Source organism: Trichechus manatus, unplaced genomic scaffold (genome assembly GCF_000243295.1).
Source record: "Trichechus manatus latirostris isolate Lorelei unplaced genomic scaffold, TriManLat1.0 scaffold00354, whole genome shotgun sequence".
In the NCBI taxonomy this organism is placed as follows: domain Eukaryota; kingdom Metazoa; phylum Chordata; class Mammalia; order Sirenia; family Trichechidae; genus Trichechus; species Trichechus manatus.
Genome location: NW_004444290.1, coordinates 176,981 through 193,731, shown reverse-complemented (window position 1 = coordinate 193,731; position 16,751 = coordinate 176,981). Strand labels below are relative to the sequence as shown.

Sequence of the window (16,751 nt, the reverse complement as noted above, 5' to 3'; positions counted from 1 at the left end):
ACGGAGCAATAAATCCCTCCCCTCCCATCCTCCCCTGTAACCCATTCACAAGACCTCCAGAAATCATCTACATTCACAAAACAGCCAGCTAGCTGAGCTAGACACACTGCAACGCCATCCCCCTCCCCCCGCTCTCTGCAGATGATAGCCCAGCAGCACTCCCTGAGAGGAGAGCTATATAATCACACACTAGCGGTATCTATTGCTCTGCTGAGATACCCTGTGTCTACAACTGCAGTTTCTGCTGCTTCTGTACATCTGTCAGATTGGAGGAGACAGAGGCGGAGGTAGAGGCGGAGGCAAAAGAGAAGGAGGGGGAGGAGGTAAAGAAGGAGGAAGGGGAGGAGAGAAGGGGGAGGGGAAGAGGAGGGGAAGGAAAAAGCTAGAGGAGGAGGGAGAAAAGAAAGAGGAGGAGGAGAAGGGGGAGGAGAAAGAGGCGGAGGAGGAGGGGGAGGAGAAAAAGGAGAAGGAGGAGGAGAAAGAAGAGGAGGAGGAGGAGAAAAAGGAGGAGGAGGTGAACAACTTACCCTGCTGAGCTTTCTTTGGGGAATACGTGCACCAAGATTTAGATCTGCAAGTAAAATGTATACAAAGTATCTGCCACTACAGGTCTGACCCCCCCCCCTTTTTTTTCTTTCTTTCCATTTTCTCTGCTGTGTCAGAAAGACCAAGACAGAACTATCTCTGTTTCTGGCTCCACTGCCAGTGAAGGAGTTTTCATTCAGACTTTCCGAAAAGAGGTGGAGAAGCCTATAAAGACTCAAGAGAAGAGGTCCTTGGAGCCAGATGGGGCATTAGTTCTTCTGCCTTTCTCAGCATGGATAAACCCTTTCCTCAAGGTAAGCCATAGACATTAGCTCTTAAGGACCCCAGAATTCTTTCTGTGCAATGCACAGATTGCCATTCATTCCTGCTATCCTGTGTGTGTGTGTGTGTGTGTGTGTGTGTGTGTGTGTGTGTGCGTGCGCAAGCAAGCAAGCAGGCAAGCAAGCAAGCAAGCGCAAGCGCGTGGGTAAAATAAAATGAAGCCCATTTAAATGAGATTTAAAAGAATCAGCTCTTGCAGAAAACTATCCGTATCTGAATTTCATAAATCAAATGGAACTTCAAAATAGCCCTTATGTATCCAAATGTCAATTTATTTTCTAGTCTATTAACCTTTAAATGCGTTTTGGTGCTTGCCTCAGTCCCTCATAGCGCAGCCTAACCACCTAAGCTGAGAACATAGGGAGAGCCCCTGCTGAGGCCAGTCTGGCTGCCCAGCGGGCATCCTGTCAGCTTGGGGCTAGTCTGCTATTGGCTCACAAGTCTGGGCTGTGCATCGTTCAGATTTCATCACATCACCTTGCCCTGGGTAGAAATGGCGCAAGCTGACACGGCATAACCCCCTACTTACATTGAGTCAGAGTAATGATTTAGAAATCTCTGGATCCATGCCTGAGAGTGTGTGCACGTCTCTGTGTGGCATATGGAAATTTAGTCAAAAGAGAGAACCTGTAAGCATGTCTAGTTAGCTGATAGGCATTTGATAGGACCTAGGGCAACGGCTTACTACACACTCCTTTCCGCTCTTCTAATTATAGTTATCACTCAGTCTCTGCATGCTGCGAACCAAGTTGGTTGAACAGAAAACAGACCTTGAACTCTGAGGCGGAAAATCTATTTTGAAATGCAAGCTATTGCTTTTTTGGGTGCATTGAAACCTCACTGTAACATAAGTGCTATCACATGAATTTGGATACACCAGGTGTTTAAATCATGTTCCCAACAAGTCAGCTGCATACATACATACAGATAAGACACAGGGTATCAAGTTCTCCACAAAGGGAAGTATTAGTCTTGTTCTCTTCTGCCTCTAAACGAACATGTACTGAGACATTGTTATAACATTCTATACATTTTATTTTTTCATGTTCTGGTTTTAGGTCTCTCTAGATGTTAAATATAGCCTAAATAGTGAGTGATCTGAGTGACTTGGAGGTATTTATTCAGAGTTGAGGAGTTAAGTAGTGAGGAAGTAAAGGACCAAAAGGAATGGAGATTCATACTTCGTGACAGGCTTTTGAGACAGAGAAATGCAACTGGCAACCCCAGCATAAAATTTTTTTGAGCATCAGGACCAGAAGGGTCTTTAAAAACCCTCCTTTCAAATCCCCTCAGAAGTCACTTGCCCACGATCACACAGCAAAGTAGAGTTAGAGCTAGGACTAGACCTTAAGTTTCTTGTCTCTTCTAAAAGGATTTGGGGTTTAAAGAAATATTTCTACTTCTTAAATGAACAACTAGCTTTTTTTCTTTAGCATTTTCCTCAGGATTGGAAGCATATGAATTCATCTCGCATCACAGTTTTCCCCTGTATAGTTCATCACTAAAACTCCTATGTCTTTTAATGAAAAGTATGAAAACTGCAAGACTCCCCTGTTGGAAATAAACTGCTATGAGTCTTAATGAAACTATTAAAATAATGAATAGGACTAGGGTAGCAAAGTGACAAGTTAAGAGTTAAATGTGGTGAGAACCTGGCAGCTCCAGTAAGATGTATGCGGTAGGAAGGAGGCCCAGTCAGTGGCAGAGAGGTTAGTAATGTAAACTATATACAACTTGGTATTTGTAAGGGGGGAGCTCTTTGATAGAGATGCAAATGCTTGTGCACAGAGAGGGATTTTTAGAGAGCGGACTTTGGAACAGTAGAACTAAGAAAACATATAAAGCCATAGCAGAAATTCCCCCTATGTTTGCTTTCAGTTATTCTGAGAACGAGGGTATGCAACAGCAGAGCACAGAAAAAAGCAACACACCCCAGAGCCTTTACACAGTAAGGTACAAAACAGCATTGAACCCATGAGAGTGGGAGAAAAAAGGAACCAGGCTCTCCTTCTTCTCTTGCCCACTTTCTTCTGTGAAATCAACATCGAGTCATATTGTATCAGAAGGGATTTATCATAGAAATCAGAACTGTCTTAAAGTGTTAGCACAGAGGGGCTTTCGACAGGAAAGTTTTCAACTTTAATCTCAACATGGCAGAGCAATTGGGGCAGATTTTAGTTCTAGAGAGAAAATACATTTTTCTTTCATTAACAAACATCAGTATTTCTTGAATAGATTTAGCTTTCTAGTCCCTAAATTGACATAAGAAAAGAAATTTCTATTTAGGTTGAACATAGCAAATTTCAGGGCTACAGAAAAACTGTTGAAAAAGCTATGAGCACCTGGCCAGAGGGACCGAGATGGGAGTGGGTTTACAATGCATCATTCATTACTGCAGAGGCTCTACGTGACAGAAATCACTAGATCCCATCAATGTGCAGCCAAGAACTTGTAATCACCTTGGGTCCTATTTAGTAATATGTGATATATATTTTCTATCCCTTATTTAATAGAATATGGAATTGACCAATAGCACTGTCAGTTTCTTGACTGGTGTAGCGCACAGTGAATGGCTCTGTAATGGGTGGATTTCTGAATCGTAAGCATGCCTGCAGTAGTAGCTTTTCGTCTAGTCTATGGGCTGCAGCAGTCTCATGCCTATTCATTTCTTGACTTTTTTTCCCTCTTACCTTCCTCTACAGTATCTATTTCAGTTCATCCTATTAGCCAGATTGGATTCAGCACGTCCAGAATGGCAAACAATTTTTTGTCATTCAATCCTTTTTTTTTATCCTACTCAACACCCTGACTTTACCCAGGTCCTACTGCCCACCGTATTGCAGATCTTCCACACTGGATCACAGAGTACATTCTAATAAAAGTTTTATAGGGCAGGAGGAAACCTTGTGAGACTAAACCTTCTGAATTGGTCCTGTCAATCCCATTACCTGTAAGCAAGATAGTACCCCATCTTCCCAGACCAGTGCCCCAAGCTTCCCGCAATCACCCAACCAAGTGTTTCAACTTCTCAGTATTTCAGCAATCTAATCAACATCCAAATGTGCCTCTCAACCTAAATGCCATATACCCTTCTGCTCCCCAGACAGGATCACCTTTGAACATGGTTCTCATTATTGGCTACTGAGCCCCTTGGTTCTGAGTCGTTTATACTATGACCTAGATTTCTCCAAGTTTAGCTTTTGACCTTCTGGGCATATCCCTAAGGTACCTAGTGAAATCCCTGGAATACTGTCTTTGGAATCCCACATGATCATCTCCTGTAACTTGGAGACCTTGTATGCCTTCCTTTGAATCATTGCTTCTTGGAATTTCCAATATGTTTTTAATCTAGTTTCTTTCGGGAAATCAATGAGTCTACAATGCATCCAGTGTGTATGTGTAAAAGACTTGAAGGGCCCAACACATTCTTTATCTGATTAATGGACAAAAACCCATTTCTTATAAATTCATCAAAAGATTGTCCCCAATCCAAAGTTCTTACATCCTCATACCCTCCAAGTCAGCTGAACAATGTGTCCTTGTTTATTTGGGTATTCAAATGAAAACTGTCTGTTCCTCTCCAAGGCTGAGACTTTGAATCTGTTAAGATACAGGCAAGGTAGAGGAAAGACGTTACAAGGGGCTTTGAGTCCAAGTCCAATGAATGAAACAAATATTTTGCTTTTGAATGCCCAAATAAACAAGGGCACATTGCCCAGCTTACTCTCAAGAACTTGAAGATGCAGAAAGTGTAGATGAAGAGAATTCTTTTGTCAAGTATCCTAGTTATAGAATTACAGAACATAATGGGGCAGGGTCCTTTGAGATCACCCAGCCCACCCCTGTAATTATATAGATGGTGGAATCGAGGCCCAAAGAAAAAAAGTGATTTGACAAAGATAACGTAGATATTTGAGTCTCTATAGTAGCTATCTGCGTTCTTTTGTGCTGGGTTAAACAACACCAAAACAACTCCCTAAAAAGTGAAATTTTAGTCAGACTGGTTCTTTGATGTGATGTGCCCAAAAAAGCTATTTTGTAATCAAATTAAATCTTCTTTCCAAAAAAATGAGTAGATGTAAATTCATCTAAACTGGTTTGCTGGGGATATAGCCCCAAAAGGCTACAGAGTCTGGTCCATATTACTACCTACAGGGTCTTTTATGAAATGCATCATTATTTTTCCTGTTACTGAGCTTTGGGCCCATTTCAGAGTCATTTGCTTGCTCATAAAAATCTAATAAAACACTATCCTCTCTCCCTTGTTCATTTCTATTACTCATTCAAGCTATCCATCCTATACAGTAGTGTGACTAATCGATCTATTTTGAGTAGGCCTGGAATCTGATGGATTTCAAATACATACTTTATTCATGCTGGTGTTCTCTAGGTCCTAACGCCTCCAGGATGTCTCTTGGATTTATGTCTGGGTTTGTCTGTGTACACCTTTTTGGCTATTTAGTCTTCCAGGTGGTGTGATACAGCAGTCTATTGTTTGTACAACCATGCAATATTTTCCTCCCGGTCACCATTATCAGTGCTAGTCTTGATCAAATCCTTTAGGGAATGACCACTCAGCTCTTCCTGACTGTGGTACAATGGAGACACAAGCTTATGCTTTCTAGATATTCAACGTAGCTTAAATATGGTATAAGAACTGGATTGCTCTTTGACAAATCCAGTTTGTTGTGTAAGGTAAGGATAGACAAAAGCAGTCCATGCAGATTATGCCAAGTAAAATCCATAAACATACAGTTTACTCAGAGTGGTAATAGGTACTATATTTGAAATAATTCAGGGCTCATCTTCTATGGTTTCCTAATCCCCAGTGTTACTGTAAGAGGAGGAAAATTACAAGATGTTTAGTCTTGGCTTCCTTATTCCTTACACTGTTGGGAAGCTTTGTTTCTCTAAATGAATTCCGATTACTCTACAGACAGCCTAATTCTTGCCTGCTGTGTCTCTGTCGTGTCTCTGCCATTATTTGCATCTTGCTTGCTTGCCTATAGTCATTGGATCACGTAATGTCCTTTCTTGTCTGTTCATTTCTGCCTGTCACCAATGGCACTGAAAGGATACATTTGACTGGTGGCCTTTGCATTTGAAATTAGGTTCCATTTTTATTAGAACTCTGATGCTCAAGGCTCAGATTTCTGTGTGTTAGTAAACACCAGGATGAGCTAGCTACTCCTGTGAACCTAGTTGTATGATGGAATACAAAGGAATCAAAGATCTAACCTTTGATCTCAAAGTGCTTTATAGTCTGGATGGGATGACCAGACTTGCCTGTAAAGAAGTAGGTGAGGTCAATTACAAACTAAAGGTGTAACATGAAGACTACTGCAAAGTGATTGAACGTGGTAGTGGTGATAGGTTCTGAGCTTATTTGGTTCCCTGCAAAGTACTCGTGCCTGTGTGTTCTCATTTATTGTTTCTCTTCCTTCCCTCCTAGGATTTTCTGATGTGCCCTGAGGTCCATGTAACTACAAGGTCTCCACTTTATCACCTTAAGTGCCACCCTGACCCAAAACCACTCAGAGCTCAAGAATCAAGGCAAAATGGATGCCGCAATGACAGATGATTTCCAACAAATCCTGCCTATTGAACAGCTGCGCTCTACTAATGCTAGCAACGATTATGTGGAGCGGCCTCCGGCCCCCTGTAAGCAGGCCCTCTCTAGCCCTTCCCTTATTGTGCAAACCCACAAATCTGATTGGTCCCTGGCTACCATGCCTACGGCTCTCCCCCGCAGTCTCAGCCAGTGCCATCAATTGCAGCCCTTGCCTCAGCATCTGAGCCAGTCTAGCATTGCCAGCTCAATGTCCCATAGCACCACTGCCTCTGATCAAAGGCTCTTGGCCAGCATTACACCCTCACCTTCAGGCCAGTCCATCATCCGAACCCAGCCTGGAGCAGGGGCCCACCCAAAGGTTGATGGTGCTCTGAAGGGAGACGCTGAGCAATCTGCAGTGCACCCCAGTGAGCACCTCTTCATCTGTGAGGAGTGTGGGCGCTGCAAGTGTGTCCCTTGCACCGCAGCTCGCCCTCTACCCTCCTGCTGGCTTTGCAACCAGCGTTGCCTTTGCTCTGCTGAGAGCCTCCTCGATTATGGCACTTGTCTCTGCTGTGTCAAGGGCCTCTTCTACCACTGCTCCACTGATGATGAAGACAACTGCGCCGATGAGCCCTGCTCCTGTGGGCCTAGCTCTTGCTTCGTCCGCTGGGCAGCCATGAGCCTCATCTCCCTCTTCTTACCCTGCCTGTGCTGCTACCTGCCGACCCGTGGATGCCTCCATCTGTGCCAGCAGGGCTATGATACCCTCAGGCGACCAGGCTGCCGCTGTAAGAGGCACACTAATACCGTGTGCAGAAAAATCTCTTCTGGTGGTAGTGCACCCTTTCCCAAGGCCCAGGAAAAGTCTGTATGACCTTCCTACGAGCTGGATCCAGAGCTGTCTCCTTTAACCCCCATCAGTAAAGGATAGGCCTCACTTTTGAAGAGGGGGAGGAGTAATCAACTAGCCAAAGTTAGGGCCTCACCTCTTTTGTTCCTGCAGTGTCAGGGGAATGGCCAAGTACATCCTGGTGGAGGATGCCTTGTTCTTTCTCACAGTATCAATCCCACTCCTCTTCAACCTTTCTACACCCCGCCAGCTCAGCCTTTATGGCTGTTATGGCAAATTCAGGTGATACATAGGCATAAGGTTTGGACACTGAGGACCCACAGAGCCAGCAACGTGGAGGTTTAGGGGCTCCCCAATGTAATGCCTCTCGGTGCGGGCTCTGAGCATCACTCTGCTTTCCACAGTGCCTTTGGGAGCTTTCTTCTAAGATGGTTTTCACAGGTCAATGTGGAACAGCATTCAGTCTCCCAGGGAATCTGACCCCTTCTCCCTCTTCACTGCCCTTCTCTTCTTTCTTCCTCTCTCTCTTTCTCCCTTGCTCTTCTTTCATTATCCTTCCCCCTTCGTTCCCGCCCTTCTCTACTTTTACTCTTCCTCCTTTTTTCTCTCCCTCCCTTCCCTCTCTTTCAGACTAATCCTTGCTCTGCCTCTATTTCTATTTGTTTGATATAGCTTTGTTTTCTCTGCTGCCCCTCTTTCTCTAACACTTCCAAAAGTGCTGTTTTTTCCATAGGTGTTTCTTTTGACTCCAAACTTTGCTATGCTATACTATTTACTAATTTTTATTAAGTGAAATGGATTACTGTAATGAACTGATCACTAGCAATAGTCTATATCCTGATATGTGTGTGTGTGCACTCACAACCACACTTACCTGTGTGTGATCATATGAGGCAAAATTATCTTACATTTCCAGGTTTAACGAGTTGGAGTTTTACTCCCATTCCCAATAACGACTTGTAGTCCTGACAGATTCCACTAGCATGCTGAGTAGGATAGTAAATCAGGATGCTCATAACTTCGTATGTCTGACCCAAGTGCCAAAGGCAGACGTGCTTTATAGCTAAATGAACAAAGCAAAGGATATTAGGGAGGTCTGTTCTCTCTTAGAAGCTAACTGCCCTGAGACTGCATGGCTCAGGCCTTCATAATGGACATAAAAAGTCGTAAAACTTTAAGAGTTGGAAGGAATCTTAACTATTAATCTAGTTTAATGCCCTTATTTTACAGATGGAAAAACTGAGGTCTGGAGAAAGGAAGGGACTTGCCCAAGGCCACACACTGAGTTAATAACAGGGTTGGGACTGGAATACAGGCATTCCGAACCCTAGTTCGATGTTCTCTCCCCTACACCACATTGAGTCATGGGACTTTTCTCCTAAGACTCTATTAACAGCGACAGAAAGCCATTCCTATCCCATTAATTTTCAGGAACCATGCAAAGTGAGTGTGGTGGTCTTTAGTGCATGGTGGGTAGCTAATTAACTATTAGGTGTCGAGGCTGTCCCCATTGGACATTGGCTCTGTCACCTTGTAGAAGCTCAAGTGTGGAAAAGAAAAGCTGAAAGAAGCCCTAACCAAGCTGTACCTTCACCATTGCATCTACTCTTTACTGCACACACTGTGCTCACTCCTGGCTTTGTCTACAATGGCAGTTGCCTGAGAGCCTAAATTTCAGCAACAGTGAAAAAGTCAGATGAAAGATGTATAATGCAGAGAACGAACTTCTCTTTTAAAAAATACAGAGAGCCTGTGTTGTGAACCCCCTTCAACGGGAAAAAGCTGCAATGGTGATGGCAGGCTCCTAAAGACTGCTGCTAAAAGGCATAAAGTACAGTTTCCCTCTGTAAGTGAATCCAAAATTCACTAAGGAGTTCAGAGATTGAGGGCACTTGCTTGAAATCAAGGTGCTCCAACTTAGTTTAAGACTTCCCGACTCTAACTTCATATATCATCTCTTTTCAAGTGTGCATGGATGTGTGTTGCTGGGTGGAGAGGTGGGGAGGAGAAGTTATAGTCGTACACAGGGGCAAGAAGAAGGGGACATCCACATCTTTTTTGTTGGATACATACACTGAGAGATAACAAAAGAGAACTACAGAAATATGTGCCACTCAGTCTTTATGGGTTCTGAATCTTCCTGAAGTGTACTGACATTTGGGCTGCACACAGCCCCACACCTTCACTTACACCTCTTCTAGAATTGCTTTGCTCTATTTTTGTATATATAAATATGTTATGATGATTATTAATAGTGTTAATGATATTGCTGCAAATGGTGCCATACATAAGGTTTGGCTTCTTGGAACATTTATAAACCCAAACCAATACCTGTAACCTCTTATGTTGCTTTCAGATCTTTCAGTTTTAAGTAACCTTTCGTTTTTTTAAATCTTACAAGTCTGCCTGATTGAACTTTGAACTTAATCTACCCCTAAAAACTGTTCCCAGGTCTCTGGGTCAAGCTGGATGACTATGAGTAGCAACACACACTTCTCTCTGCTTCTGCCTGAAATTTGCTTGGAGCTGAGATATATAAGGATTCTCTGACACTAGTGCATTGTTCCTAAATTCCTAGGATTATTCTATGGATGTTTGCTTATTAGTTTCAGGGCCCAAAATAACACAAGTCCCTCCTCCTTGATAGCTCCTTGATATCCCAATCCTGCAGTCCTTACTCAGGCAAATCGTGCACTGCCAGAGGGGCCCCAGGCTCTGCCATACACCCAGAGGAGCTCTTCTCAGTGTATTTCTAAATGGCCTTATACTTGGTAGAAGAAACCGAAGGGTTACTCAAATGCAGTTGCAATCTGCAATCTGCTGCTGAGTCAGGGCTTTCACTTGTGTCCAAGTTGGCCTGATATTATGGACTGCATCTGGTTTACGTATAGATGGGTCCTATTAGGGTACGCGCACAAATGTGTCAGTGAGTGTGCATATGTATCCCTTCTGTGATTTTATATATATATATATATGTAAATATATATAGTCACACATCTCTATATATTTTAATGTATTGCACATGTATATTTAAAATATATACGGAAGAACTCTAAATCCTGCAGAGAGGCTCTGTTTTCATGATTTTTCTACTTCGTGTCATGTTCTGTATAAACAGGAATATTTAGAGGGTGTTTCCTGCCTACCATTTTTTTGCAGTTAAGTCATCTGTTACCCGCTAATTCTAGTGCTTTCCACATATTGGTCCCTTGATACATTTCATATGGCTTTAGCAAGAGTTTTCCTTTTCAGCCCATCTTCCCTCATCACTGTAGCTCTAATAAATATGGTGAACACTTACATAGTTCTTATTATGTACTTAGCGCTATTTAACCATGTTACCTATATTATCTCATTTAAACCTCACAATAACTCTACAATGTAGGTACTATTACTATCTCTATTTTAAAGATAGGAAAACCAAAGCACAGAGAGGTTAAGTGACTTGCCAAAGGTAACAAAGCTTATTAACGGTGGAGGTAAGGTTGGAACTCAAGTCCATGCTCCAGAGTCAGGAGGAGCATAATGTAAACCTTTCTGGAGTAACATGCCTCAAATGGTGAATAGTCCTTTCTCTAACTCCAGTCCTTCTGCAGTTTAAGAGTGGAAACAAATGTGCTCTTATGTGAGGAGCAAAACAAGTTACAAACACCATATATTAGCTGTCTTACTTCCCAAGATGGTAGAAGTACAAACTTCTCTGCTATGCCCTTTGAAAACATACTTGTAGCTAGTTGCCATTTCTCAGCAGAGCCTATGGTATAGAGTTAACAGAGGGTATTTTCATTGTGCCAGAGAAAGTAAGAGTTTATTTGTCCTTTTTATAGGCCAGGGAAAACTAATTCAATTTCTTTCTGTAAAAAGTAGAACTGAAACTATTTTCTGAACTTGAGGTTGGTCAGAGCTGTTAACATTCAAACTCATTGATTATATTGAGTGCATTCTTTTGATTCAAATGTAAGCAATCCACCGATGACCACTGGTCAATGTAACAACTTGCCTTTTCCTGTCACCTCCTTCACACTGACAATCCGTCACCTTGCCATTATTTCAGAGCCAGAAGGACCCCTAAAGAACATCTAGTCCAACATTAACTTTTTATAAGTGGAGAAAAAGATGCATAGAGAGGGAAAATAACCTGCTCAAAGTCACACGGTTCCGGGTTTGAGTGCAACTATGACTTAGAGTTCCTAATTTCCGATGTCTTAGCCTGGGTTTCCTAGAAAACAGAGCTTGAAGAAAAAAACTACTTGCAATCTCAGAGAAGTACGAGTAAAGAAAACGGGTAGTGAGGTAGAGAAGGAAGCAGAGCAAACGTAAAGGAGTGTGTTACTGAGCTGGCCACAATCAGTTTTGTGCAAGCTAATTTCTCAGTCTCTTATGACATATGAAACTACTGCATCTCCATGCAGCCCATCTGAGGGAGGAAAGGAGAAGAATTCATCTGCTAGCTCCCATCTCATTAGTTAAATACCTTCCCCACGGAATATTAACTCCCCTGCACTTCTGGGAAGTACATGTGTGGGTGTCCAAGCATGTACCTTGGCATCTCATGCCTTGGCAGCAATGGGGAAGCATTGTGGCTTCACTATGAACAAACAGCAAGGCAAGCGTGTGGATATAGGAAGATATATAAAGTGAAATTGCCACACCAGGCTGGTACTGCTCCCTTACATTTTAAATCATATTTATTCAAAGTGAATTAGAGATAACCTACCATCTTTAAAGTGTATAAGGCTTTATTGTGGGGCTCAGAAATCTACTAAATCTGCCTTCCTGAATCTATTTATTCTCTGACCTTCTTTCAAGGGCTTCTTTCTACATGGAAATTAAGTTCCTAGTACAATTAGAGGAGTAAAAACAGTCTCAAAATATCCTTCTTCTTAGTATTATAAGGAACTTTATCTTACTGAACTCTTCAAAAAGCATGTCTAAGCCAATGCATGTACATGAGTGTACATACGTTCATTTACGCTGCATCAGCATACTAGCAGGAAAACTGGTCAAGTTAATAAATTAAAAAAAATTGGCTACACAAGTTATTTTGCGGCACAAAAATAAAACTATCCTTTGGTTGACTGGATTTTTTATATTTCAGCCGTTCATTATGACATCACATGAACCCATTCTAAGATTTACACCATTTTTTTAATTCTCATACACAGTAGTTCCTTGTGTCCTATAGACCATTCTTACATGAAGTCAAAGCATTTGTTTGATAAAAACATCCCACTGATAATGGCTTCATATCTATGAGCATGGTTATAAAAGCATAGAACGTATTCCACTGATTTAATTCTTGCTTTTTCATGTAGGAAAAGATGAGCATAAGTGAACTCTGAAAGCTATTCTAGGTGAATAGGGAAATCAGGCTATCACCCCCAATCTACCAAAACTCTTCTTGTCTAGCTCTCCAATTGGTAAGTTCAGGGTTCACTTCTCAGTCTCATCGTACCCGACCCTCAGCAGCATTTGACACAATTGCTCGCTTTGTCCTCCTAAAAACACTTTCATCACTTGGTTTCCAGGACACCACACTGCTGGTTTTCCTCCTACTTCGTTATCTGCTCCTTCTGTGTCTCCTTTGCTGGATTCCCCTCAGGTCAACTCATCTCTTGGCCATCCTTGACTCATCTCTTTCTTTCAAACAGCATATCTGATCCATCAGGAAATTCTGTTGTATCTACCTTTTAAATTTATGTATAATCTGAACACTGCACCTCACCTCCACTGCTATCACCCTAGTCCAGGGATTCTCAACCTCAGTACTATTGACATTTGGAGCTGGATGATTCTCTGTGATAGGGGCTGTCTTGTGCATTGTAGGGTGTTTAACAGCATCCCTGGCCTTGACCCATTTGATGCCTGTAGCACCCACCCCCTACTTGTAACAACTAGAAGTGTCTCCAAGGCAAAAAACCAAACCTGTTGCCATTGAGTCTATCCCTACTCATAGTGACACTATAGGACAGAGTAGAACTGCCCCCCATAGGGTTTCCAAAGCTGTAAATCTTTACGGAAGCAGACTGCCACATCTTTCTCCTGTGGAGCCGTTGGTGGGTTTGAACCGCTGACCTTTCAGTTAGCAGCCAAGCACTTTAACCACTGTGACACCAGGGCTCCTCAAAGTGTCTCCAGACATAGACAAATATCCCTGTTGGGAAGGGAGGCAGAATTGCCTCCAGTGGAGAACCACTGCCCTAGTCCAAGACAACATTGATTTCCCACCTGTATAATGCCTTTAGCCTCTCAACATGTCTCCCTGCTTCTATTTTTGTCACCCTAAAATTTATTCTCTACATTAGAGCCAGAGAGATGATTTTAAAACATAAGTCAGATCTTGTCAGTCTTCTGCTCAGCCGCTCCTCTCCACAATGGCTCCCCATCTCACTCAGAGTAAAAATTAAAATCCCTGCAGTAGCATACAGGCCTTTGTGAACTGACCCCTTTCTGACTTCACCTCCTATTACTCTCCTCCTTATTCTTCTCTAGCAACCAGACACATTCCTGCTTCAGGGCCTTTGCACTTGATACTCCTTCTTCCATGGTGTACTCTTCCTGTAGATATCCCTATACCTTACTCCATCACCAACTTCAGGCCTTTGCTTAAGTGTTGCTCTCTCAGTGAGACCTTCCATAAAACCTTATTTAAAATTAGAATATCTGTATTCCCTATTCTCCCTTCTGGCCTCCTTTTTTTTTTTTTTCCTTAGCAGTTATTGCCATACAACTGACTATATAATTTACTTATTTTTCTTGTTTATTACCTGTTTCTCCCCACTAGAATATAAGTTTCCTGCAGGCTGGGATCTTTCGGTTTTTTTGTTCACTACTGTATCCCTAGTACCTATGATATTGCCTGGCACTTAGCGGGCATTCAATAAATAAATGAGTGGATGAATGAATGAATTTCATATGACTAGAACAATTCCACTAGACTTTTTATTATTTATGAATGGAACCAAAATTCTCAACCTCCAAGTCCTCAATTAGTCTTCTACTTTGGTGATTTAGGCTGGATCACATGTGGTCGTTAGTACCCCTTTTGAACGTCTGGCTTAAGGTTTGATAGGTGGGAAGACTGACATCCTTGGTCTCTTTATCCTAATCTAGGCTCATATCCTTATCTTGGCCCTCAAAGTTATATTTGCAACGACACCCATGGAGTTACTTTCAAAGGCCAAGATGGATAAACACATAGCCTTGAAAGAATGACACTGCTCATTGTTAGGGATCTTGCTCTTATTACAATCCAAGTTATATTTGTTGCTTCCAGATGAATTTGTCTCCTGGAAATTTGCCATTCTCCAACTAACCAAGCAACCCTTTTGACTATGCCAGATAATGGCCATGTCCCTGATAGTAAAAGACACACAAGTCCTTGAAGAGCTAACTAACCCTGCTGCTGTAGGTTACTAAGGAAGGAAAACAAAGGTGGTCACTGGGGCAAATACCCTAACTTTATTAATATAGAGCTTTAACCTCAAACCACCTGCATGCTCTTCTACTGTGATAAGATAGGCTGAACCATACACAAACCTTGAGGGCTTATTTTGAAACTAAGAGGAGACTGAATGACTTCCTTGACCCTTTTCTCCTAGGCCCACAATTTAATCTTTAGCCTTGAAAGTCTTATCACTCTGGTGACAAAAAGAAACACTAAAAAGAAAGCCCAAGGAAAGAAGCACTCATTTTCATAATACCAGAAGTTAGTTGGTCTAAATGATTTTACTCTATTAATTATTTTTCTAAATGACTCCCTTCCAATGGGGAGAAGGCCTCCCAAGGAGGAGAAGGCTCTAGGCCCATCTTAATACATAAGCTATATTGAAGGAAAGACAGAAAAAGTAGTGGGAAATAATTCTAAATGTGGGTACAGAAAGAAAAGCAAAAGCAAAAAATAACCACGTGAAAGAAAAAAGCTCTAAAATCAGTTTGTTTCTCTTACCTAAAACTCCATTTTACTAACCCCTTGGTTCAGTTGTATCCTTAAACTCCTTTTTGTCTTTGATTTATATCAGCACTCTTCTTTTTCAGACTCCTACAGCTTTTCAGCTGGAGTGATTCTGTGTGTGTGTGTTTGTGTGTGAGAGAGAGAGAGAGCGAGAGAGGTAAACGGAGCCTTGAGCTCTCTCCTAGAGGTTAAAAGTTAGAGTATGCCACTAATGCGCTCTGCCTTTCAAACTCCCTTCTAGGGCATCCCCCATAGTACTTGAATCTTATACTAAACAACAAGGTTTCTCTCCTTCAGAGAGAAATATCAGACTGGATTTGTTGTTTTCCCTGGATTGGGTTCTTCTGAGTCAATGTGGTATTGTGGAAATCATGGTACCCTGAAACCTATCAAATCCGAATCTTTGGGGATGGGGCTAGGAATGGATTTTTTTTTAAAGCTCCTGGGAGATTGTAATATGCAAACTGGGGTAAGAAAGCCTAATCACCTCACTCTATTAATGCAGATACAGAGGCCCAGAGAGGAGAAGTGACCTACTCATAATCACACAGTGAATTAGTGACAAAGAAGTATGGGAATCCAGGTGTGCTGACTCCTAGGCCAGAGTTCTTATCTATATACTAAATTTCTACGCTGCTTCTCTCTACCCTGTGCCTTCTCTGAACCTTTGCTTTCCTCATCTGTAAAACAAATATAATAAAGCCTAGAGATTTTGTGAGAGGCATTAAAGCTACAGCAATTTTTAATATCTGAGGTTCTGTACAAATGTGAAGGAATGTTATACTTGGAGAAATTAATGCACAACGAGTATGTAAGGCTGAATCGGTAAAACAACATCATGAAAAGTTATTTTGCTTTTTGTTCAAACTGTTCATCATTGGGGTATTGTGTCTACTTGATAACACATATGAAGATTGAACACTTGGGTGAGTTTGTGTGTGCCTTTAGACTGAATTTGGCTTCAGTGACAATCAAAGAAATTAGGAGTTGAGGACAGAGGTCACATTTTCTTTTCCCTTACTGGAATAGAGATCAAGAGAAATAGAAAAGCAACGAGACACCCGGACTTCTTATACTCAGTCAACCACAACACAGCCTTAGGACAGAACCCGCCCAGGGTTTCCATGAGACTTATAGATCTCATTCCCAAGGCTGGTTTGGGTGGGTGGGGAGGTGGGTAGGATGTCTCTAATGAAATGCAGTATGCACAGAAAGCCAAAAAGAGGGTAGCCGACTAGGAGGAGCTTCTGTTGTCGAAGCCAGAAAGGAATGAAGGGGGTCACTGACTTGACTGATCCGAGGAAGTAGATTATCTGGAAATCTAGTACCCTCAGAACGACCTGTAGTCACAAGGAACACACATCCTGAACTCCGGGTGCCCAGAACAGGGTATCTATACCCATTCCTGTTCTATCCATCCCAGATATTAGGAATTTCCAGAGGGGTCCATTTCTATTCCCTTAGGAGTCATACATCTGGCTACTTGTTTATTTGGTAAAAATGGATTTCTGTACCATCTATAAAAT

The 16,751-nt window shown here is 42.1% G+C and overlaps 1 protein-coding gene across 1 annotated transcript; it reads left to right on the top strand.

Moving 5' to 3' along the window:
- Positions 1–463: 463 nt before the first annotated feature.
- On the top strand, positions 464–7,551 carry SPRY3 (sprouty RTK signaling antagonist 3). The gene is made up of 2 exons (XM_004390921.1): positions 464–839; positions 6,320–7,551. The coding sequence occupies exon 2, from the start codon at positions 6,426–6,428 to the stop codon at positions 7,293–7,295; it is 870 nt and encodes a 289-aa protein (XP_004390978.1). The 5' UTR covers positions 464–839; positions 6,320–6,425; the 3' UTR covers positions 7,296–7,551.
- Positions 7,552–16,751: the final 9,200 nt, after the last annotated feature.

What these genes read in the sequence shown, in the direction of transcription:
- SPRY3 (XM_004390921.1), top strand. Translation starts at nt 6,426, where the DNA reads ATGGATGCCGCAATGACAGATGATTTCCAACAAATCCTGCCTATTGAA.